At 37.5% G+C, this 8,848-nt stretch overlaps 1 protein-coding gene across 1 annotated transcript; it reads right to left on the reverse strand.

Moving 5' to 3' along the window:
- Positions 1-3,178: 3,178 nt before the first annotated feature.
- LOC121639630 lies at positions 3,179-5,696 on the reverse strand. The gene is made up of 3 exons (XM_041984972.1): positions 5,452-5,696; positions 5,242-5,366; positions 3,179-4,582 (listed from the first exon to the last, which is right to left on the reverse strand). The coding sequence occupies exons 1-3, from the start codon at positions 5,621-5,623 to the stop codon at positions 3,566-3,568; spliced, it is 1,314 nt and encodes a 437-aa protein (XP_041840906.1). The 5' UTR covers positions 5,624-5,696; the 3' UTR covers positions 3,179-3,565.
- Between the last annotated feature and the right edge of the window lie 3,152 nt (positions 5,697-8,848).

Here is an 8,848-nt window from a genome sequence, read left to right on the forward strand (position 1 = left end):
GCAGATTTTAATAAGGAAAATATTGATAACTGCATATGATAGACCTAGTATGTGTACTTGAATTGTAATCCTTAAGATCTTTAGCTGTATGGTATGTATTTTTACTAATGCCCACATGACATGACCAGTTAGAGTTTCGTATTTGTCAAGTTCTTTTATTTTTGTTTTCTTTAGTTTAGTTTTCATAGCTGGATTCTGCTCATTGCAGTTTAGTTTTCACTGTATTCAATGTCAAATGTTTATATTTAGTTCAAATTTTAAATACATTACACCACAAGAAAGTGAAAACCATTCAAACCATATTCATTTTAATTAGCCTGATGTCGTTAACCCCAGCACCTTATGTATAATAGCGTGGTGGAAAAAAATTACTTCTGAAAATGATTCAGATGAAAAAGTACATTAATGTTTATTAAAACTAATTTATTTTTCCATTTATAGCTGTGCTGCATCCGTGAAAAACATCAACTTACCTTTAGTTTTCATCATGGTATAAACAGGGAGCCATTCAGTTCTCAATTATATAAAATACAAAAATAATCTAACATTCTTGTGTCGTTAAGTTTTATTTTTTATTAAGTTTTTGTCCTTTATTGTTCAAGCTTTTGCTTGTTAACTCAATGGTGTTTTTTTCATTGTGGCACTATTTGAAATAAAATAAATATTGAGGTATCCATGTGTTTTTTTTTTTGTTGTTGTTTTTTAACCTCTCCTACCTTTTTAATGCTGTTTCCAAAATAGGTAAAAAGAAAAATTCTGGTTTGAACACTACTTGCACAATAGTAAATTTACTGCTACTTCCAGAAGCAATATTAGTACTAGAGTATATCAGTAAATGGACAGTTCTTTTATAGCTGACTGCTCAAAGTGCTTTTACACTACATCACATTCTCAAACTTCTCAAAAATTAATGAATAGTTTTTTTTAAACTCTTTTGTGTTCAGCATTTTTATGAGAAACCTTATATTTGCCTCATTTTGTGCATTTATTCTGATAAAAAAAACCTTACTTTTGTTTAATATTTCAACATAAATCTTATATTGCACAAATGAACAAAAAACAGCAAACAAATCCACAAAACAGAACGAGAACCAAACTCAAGAAATCAAATCAAATCAAACTTTATTTATAAAGCACTTTTCATGCTTGGGCAACACAAAGTGCTTTACACGAAAAATCAATTCTTCCATATTAAAACAAAAAGAAACTGCATAACAATGGAGAAAGAAGAAAGAAAAAAATTCATTAGCCACTAGAAAAGAAACTACTAGTAGTCTGTAGAGTTTTTTTGTCATACCTTTCTATTGTAAAACGCTCCATTAGAAGAAGGCAGCATGACTAGCTGATCAAAGGTATGTGCATCTAAAAAAGAAATGACAGTGGTGGGAAAAATTTTATCTTATAGTGAATCAGTTACCATCAAGATTAATAGAACGTTGACAAATAACAGATATTTCTAGCCCAGCTAATGTCTTCTTTGTTTGACCTTTTCATTTCTGCTAACTTCCTGGTAAACAAACCTCTCCTTTGTTACAATGGAAAGTGTATACTGCAACATAGAAAATAGAAAAATAAAGTTTACTTAACTCTTTATTTACAATCTGACAGAAATCTACATTTACTTCCCCAAGAAATGGAGACTTTACCCTGAGTATAAAAATCCTGCAATCATTCCCACACGTCTGGTGTGGCAAGCACTAGAATCAGCCAAAAGGTAACAGTAAGAAACCAAAAGCTGAATGAAGCCTTCTTTTGGGGCCTCTTCAGAGGACAAGTCTATTTTCATTTGATGTTAATCTCTCGGGCATCATTGGTGTTGTCCTCATGAAATCGGTCATGTAGTACAAAGTGTTATGCTGAACCCATTGTTGGAAGAGCATCACAATCTGGCACCAGTTTCTAGAAGTTCAGCCATGTATAAACAATAAATGATTAAAATATGTACCTATATAAAATCTACTATACAAGATTTTATATATATATATATATAAGAAGAAGAAACCTGAGCAATATCAGTGGATATTTTAGTAAATGTTTTGGCTAGAACTCTCAGTATTTGTTTCCGAACAATACTTTCGGTCTATAGATGCGATACATAACTGGAGCATTTTGGGCATCAGACTCCTGTGACAGCACACACGTGTGATAAAGGCAGCGTGGAAAATTTTTATATAAAATAGATGGCTCAAAATTAACGGCTCACATCTGCAACTTGGTCCCATCATTCAATAAAAAGAGTCATTCATAAGTGATATCATCCTGAAGATCTGCAGAGGCTCATTAGCTCACATAGAGTGTAAGAAAAATCAGTGAGTATAGCATCAGCTTTTTTACAGCTGCAGTTTGTTATGAAGGACCTCTCAGAGACAGAACAGAGTTAACAGGTTTATTAAGAACAGGGATCTTGGTGGGAGAAGGTATCTTACGAATCCACAGCTTGGTAACATCCACTGGAACAGCAGGGTCAGTCGGGACCGGGGAAGGGAAGAAGGTAGAGTTCAGGTATCATGAACGGAGACTGACTGGAGACCTGGGGTTTATGAGTCCTGGCTAGGGATTGCTTGCAGGTGTGAGTCATTAGTATTCAGGAGAAGGTGATCGGCGGCGATTAGCAGTTGCAGGTGTGTCCGGTGCAGAGTCTGGTGCGATGGTAACACAGTTACAGCTATGGAGAAGAAATGAGAGACACCACCACAAGCACATCTGTTCCACTACAAGGATGCAAAATGTTTTACACAGACATAAGGTCCCATATGACTCGCCGCCCGGCTAGCTGAGCTTGCCCTCTAAAATCACTGAGTGGGCACCAGCGAAAGGCAGATCCTGTCCCAGAGAGAGGCATGGACAGGCACTGCTCATGAACATTTAAAGGTTCAGACACGGAAACAGCCCGTTCTCAGTGGAGATCACTAGAACCACATTTGGAACGGCTGAAATTAAGAACAAAGGCTGAATTTAGGGTAATACACATTGAAAACAATGTTGTTGGACCTCTGACACCCATAAGAAATTGTTGAAAAAATGTATAATATGGGACCTTTAAGTAGAAATTCAGCATTTATCTCTGATTTAGATGGAAATACAGCAGTTTCTAAAACTGAAGAGTGAAAATGAGAACAGGACTAGTGACCACATCATGATTTTATTTAAACAAAAACAAACATCAAAGTCGTTTCATCATGAGCATTTTATTAAATCTTTAAAGCATTTTCTTTTATTTTTTGAAGTACAGCTGAAAACACAGTAATTTTCTTTTAGTTTAAAATGACAATGTTTGATTTCAGATAGTAACATTGGAATGATATTTTGGAATGAGCATTTTTGCACAATAAAAAATGCAAAGCAACAAAGTTAATGTTATGTTCTGTTTTTAAACTCAAAGTAATATATTACAGTGCTTCTGAATGTAACCCATCTGTTATCTCAACCAACAATAATATCAAAGAAAACATAAATGATCAGATTATTTTCATTTTCAACCTCTGAAGTGGCATTTTCATGCTTTCCTTAAAAATATCAGGCTTTAACAGTGACATGTTTCATTATCCTGGACCAAAAGATGACTTCAGAGCTTCCTTGCTCTGTGTCTCCATGGGCAGCACTGAGCCTGATACAGACTCCTGGCGACATTGTAAAAATTATTACAGAAACACCTTAAAAAAATTATTGTGGATTGGATTGTTGAACGAAAACATAAGCCACTCTTCGTCATTGTGTCCTGGTCAGCTGCACCTGCAGCACCCTGCAGCTCTACATCAGCCACACTCAGATCTCTCAGCACTGCTGCTGCGGCCTCCTCCAGGGATACAGAGGACAGACTGGACAGGACCAGGTCTGATGTCACCTCCAGGGAAACAGGATTTCTGAGGCTCTGCTGGAAGCGAAGCTGGTACTTGGTGATGGCGTCGCTGGTTCTAATAAAGGTTAATAATTCTGAAGGAAGCTGAACTTTCTTTTCTTTTATCTTTTTGACCAGTTCATCAAGTTTTGCAGCTCCTGACTGCACTTTCTGATCAGGACCCTCCAAGATGATCATAGCAGTGTCTCTAGTGATTTTGACCTCTGGATAAAGTGTAGCCATTTCTCCATTGAACTCTTCTTCCACCAGTTTAAACTGGTTCTCTACCACTGGCAGCTTGATGCAGGCTGGAAGACTCTTTTCTAAGATTGCAATTTTCTTCTTTACGTCTTCAGCCTCTCCCACCACCACAGCATAACCGCTCTCTGTGTACACTTTCATGTCATCAGTCAGAACGGAGCGGTCCTGCAGCATCTTTTTAATTTTCTTTGTTTCAAATACATGTTGACAGACGTAGGTCTTAGTTAAACAGATGAAGATCTGATCCACCTGTTGCTCCCATTTCTCTGCAGCACCACCAAAAGCTCCACCAGGTCCCTTCTCAATATCTCCCCTCACCACAGCCTTTTCTTCATCAAAATCTAACTCCAGCGTGCAGCCAATTGAGGAGAGCTTCTGGTGTAATATTTTGGATGCTTTAGGGTTGTCTCTCATGTAGTACATGAGGAAGATGTCCATTTTGAAATTCCTCTCAAGACTTTTTTTTTTTCCTTTTGTAAATGTCTAAAAAAAAGAAACAATACAGAGAATTATGAGTCTATGCTTTAATAACAGTCAAATTTGTAAAACATACACAATAGACCAACTGCAGTTGATAGTCTAGTAATATTTTGAATGCTATAGGATTGTCTCTCAGGTAGTACATGAGGAAGATGTCCATTTTGAAAATCTTCTCAAGACTTTTTACTTTTCCTTTCTAAAAAGAAAAAAGGAGAACAAAGTTCCTAAAGAGAAACTATCAGAATGATGTAAACTTTAGGTTACTGTTGTTTCATTGTTGAAATTTTACAAAACCTGTTTGGCTAGCGTTTGAGTCAGACTTTCTTTTTCTTTCCCTGTTTGCTTTTGTAAAAATAAGTGCTTGCATTATGCCACTTGTCCTGCTCATAAACAATTAAAGATCCAAATAAGACGTTTCAACACTCTTCTAAGAAAATGATACAATGCTGTGTTTTACTATGAAAAGATGAAGCAAAAGGATGTTGTTTCTCTGTGGCCGTTCTATAATTAGTGTTGAGTGTAATTTTAAACTATATCTGTTATTAAACTGGAACACACACACACACACACAGTTTCATGCTTCAACAGGTTGTGTGAGTGTAGCAAGTAAAGTTGAATCATCCAGCACAGATAGATATAGATTTGTTGAAGGATGAACCCACCTGTGCGTGACTGGTGGGCAACTGATCTTTGTGTTGAACAGAACTGGTTGCACTGACAGTCAGCTGTAATTCTCCACTGGGAAGGCAGATAGTGTGTTTTTCTCTCACTAAAACCCTTTCTTGATCTAAACACGTCATTAAGAAAAGAAAAGTTATTCCAGGTGAAACAGGTATTCATATTTCTTTTAAGCTGATGGTGGAATTTCTTACCTTCTTTCTCTTTAAAGTTTATTCGATAAGTTGTATCTCCAACCTTTTCAATAAATCCACATTCTCCTCCTCCAGAACTCCGTTTCTTTTGGAAGTATCTCCTGATTCTCTCCTTCTCTTTGTCTGTTAGTCCCTTTGCCTCAAAGAATAATGGATGTTGGTATTCCTCCATTTTTATTCAAAACCTGAACCCGAGGAAAACATATGCCACACTGCTGCTCAGTTAAAGGTAATCTCTGAAACTCTATAAATTACTTTCATTTCTGAATCATTGTTTACCCCCTAAGACTTCCTCATATTTGCAATAGGTGTTTAATACACACCCAACATGGAAGTTTAAATGGACCATTGAAAGATAATTATTTCACAAATGCTGAGAAAACAAACAAACAATGAAACAAGGGTTCCTGCCCGCATGCAAACCACAGCCTTAAAGTACCAAAGCAGAAAAATACCACCAGATAATAAGGTGCAAAACAAGCGTGATAACTTCAAACCACAAGATGTCGCTCAAACTTCAACTGATTTACTGAACCCAAGGTGATTACCACTGCATTACAACATTACCACAAACATTATTATTATAAAATAATAATTAATAAAACCAAGGCTTTATGAACATAGAAAGAGAAAGTAATGTTCTGATATCCAGATTTCTTTTCAGTTTATCTTTTATTTTTCCAGTTTTGACTTTTTGCTAAGGTAAAACATAATTTAAAAATATGATGGAGTAAAATGATATGAACAGTTTTACTTTTGAAAACCTGACATCTCTTATTTGTTCTGCTTAACTTTATAAGAATTATCCTTTGCAGACATAATGTTCACACATTGTATGAAGTGGCAAGTGTTAGTATTTCAACACTGTTTGTAAGTACAGCCCTTGAATAAACTTCAACCCTCTTCAGTTTTCTCTGAGGACATTAAAAGACGAGTGAAAGTTGCTCTAAAGGCAAAAACCGCACTGCATGCAGTTCTGTAGACAAACCATAAACCCAAACAAGGAATATTCAACATCATGCAGAACTCTTTAGAAACAGGATAAATTTACAATATTTGGTTAAACAGTATAAATAATCATTATCTGTGTCATAAAATCAAATAAAAGGTCTAATACCTTGTTTTGTGCATCATAGATAACTTTTTATTCTGGGGTCTACTGTTGTCTCCCAATGCTGTGAGAGTAGAATGAGGAGTAGAACTCTCAAACCTTGGTGAGATGTATTACAAGATTGTAAGCCACTGAACAAAACAAGCAAAACAAGTACTATCACTAAGTAAATAAAACACGATAATAAATAGACAAGGCAAATTACAGTCAGTGCAATATGTTTCTGGTTATAGAGCAACAAAAGAAGATGAGTTAACTTATGGCTTAGTTAAAGTGGTTAAAGCGGCTGTGTGCTTGTTCCTGAGGGAGAAAGAGTGTTCAAGTGTTAATCAGGGTTGTCAGTGCAGGGTATGTGTGTGTGTGTGTGTGTGTGTGTGTGTGTGTGTGTGTGTGTGTGTGTGTGTGTGTGTGTGTGTGTGTGTGTGTGTGTGTGTGTGTGTGTGTGTGTGGAAAGGGGTCAGAACAGGGAGAGAGTTCAGCATCCTGACAGCCTGGTGGATGCAGTCTCCTTCCTGATGGCAGCAGGCTGAAGAAACTGTGTGATGGGTGTGTGGGGTCTCTCACGATGCAGAGGGCTTTATGGGTGAGGCGAGAGATGTAGATGTTTTGCAGGGAGGGGAGAGAGGCACCAAAAATCTTCTCAGCTGCTCTCACAATGCATTGGAGGGTCTTGGAGCAAGCGCCGTACCACACGGTGATGCCGCTGGTCAGGACTCTCAATGGTGCCTCTGTGGGAGGTGCACATGATAGTAGCCGGGGCTCTAGCTTTCCTTAGTTTGCAGAGGAAGTAGAGGCACTGGTTGGCTTTCTTGGCCAGTGATGTGGGGTTGATGTTCCAGGAGAGGTCCTCTGTGACGTGCAAACCCAGGAACTGCTGCTGCTCTCTCTCTCTAACATAGCACCATTGATGGGCAGAGGTGTATGCTGGGGCATATTCTCCTGAAATCCACAACAATCTCCTTTATCTTCTCCACGTTCAAAGAGAGATTGTTGAGATTGTATCATTTATTCACACAAGTTGCATGCTGGTTTGACAGGAAAATGATTGCTATCATAAAGTAGGAGAGAAAAAATGTTTATTGCAGACATTACTGATATTATCTATCCCTGATTTTAACACAGAATAGCATCAAGGATAACTCCTACTCTTACTCCTACTCAGGTTACCTCTTGCATGTCGCTTCACTTCACTGCTTTGTGAGTTACAAGGAAAGTTTGGTGGGATGTGATTTTGTAAATGCTGATAAATGTTTGGAGGTGTGCCACCATCTCTCTGTCTAACATATCAGCTTGTCAGTTAACTGTCAGCAGAACAAGACCTGCAAAACTTAACAAAGAAATCTCAAGTTAGATTCACTGTTATGTCACTGTATCACAAATTATCATTTGACTCCCCACTCAGAGGATGAATACCTTTAAACATTTGTTTACTGCAGCATGACTGGTTGGAGGAGGAATAAAACCAAAAGGCTTTAATTCCAGTTGTTAGCTTACTATAATAAATAATAAATATTGATTATGATTAATGATTAATTTATTCTTTTTTAAATATCCTACCTTTAATGCTGTTTCCAAAAGAAATAAAATAAATTCTTGGTTGCACTAAAGTCATAGTTATATTTATCCACTTGCACAACAGTAAATTTACTGCTGCTTCCAGAGATAATATTAGCAGGAAAGTTTATCAGTAAACGGACGGTACTTTTATAGTTGACCATTCAAAGTGCTTTTTCACTTCGTCACATTCAGCTGCTGCTGTTGTTATTATGCAGAGTGCTTTTCAGTATCACACACATTCATTCCCAGACAAACACATCTGGAGGCAAAGTCAATGTTTTGCCCAAGAACACTTCAACTGATCAACTGACCTCCGGGTCCAGATGACTGTTCTTCCTCCTGAGCTACAGCCACCCAGATGTTCTGACCTCTGCTTTAAAGTTATACTAGACGTTTCCAACCTAATGATGCTCTAAGATTTATTTCATACATTCCTGGTGGTCGTCTTGCCTTGCAGCATCCTGAGGCTGAGAAACAACTCTTCCCAGCCCGAAGCGTCGGAGGACAGCTGCACTTTGCTTTACGGCACCTCATCAAAGTCCAGCAACTATCAACATACTGGCTGTTTAGAGTGTGTATCAAGGCTGATTCATCAAAAATACCTAAGAGGACATTTCTGAAGGAAGCAAAGCATTTGCCTGGTTTGTACTGGCTATAGAGAGCTCAGAGCAGAGACAAGATGCAAGACAGATGCTTCATTATCCTTTGTTAGAGAGTGTGAAACTGCCA

This window comes from Melanotaenia boesemani, chromosome 5, assembly GCF_017639745.1.
Source record: "Melanotaenia boesemani isolate fMelBoe1 chromosome 5, fMelBoe1.pri, whole genome shotgun sequence".
Taxonomy (NCBI): Eukaryota; Metazoa; Chordata; class Actinopteri; order Atheriniformes; family Melanotaeniidae; genus Melanotaenia; species Melanotaenia boesemani.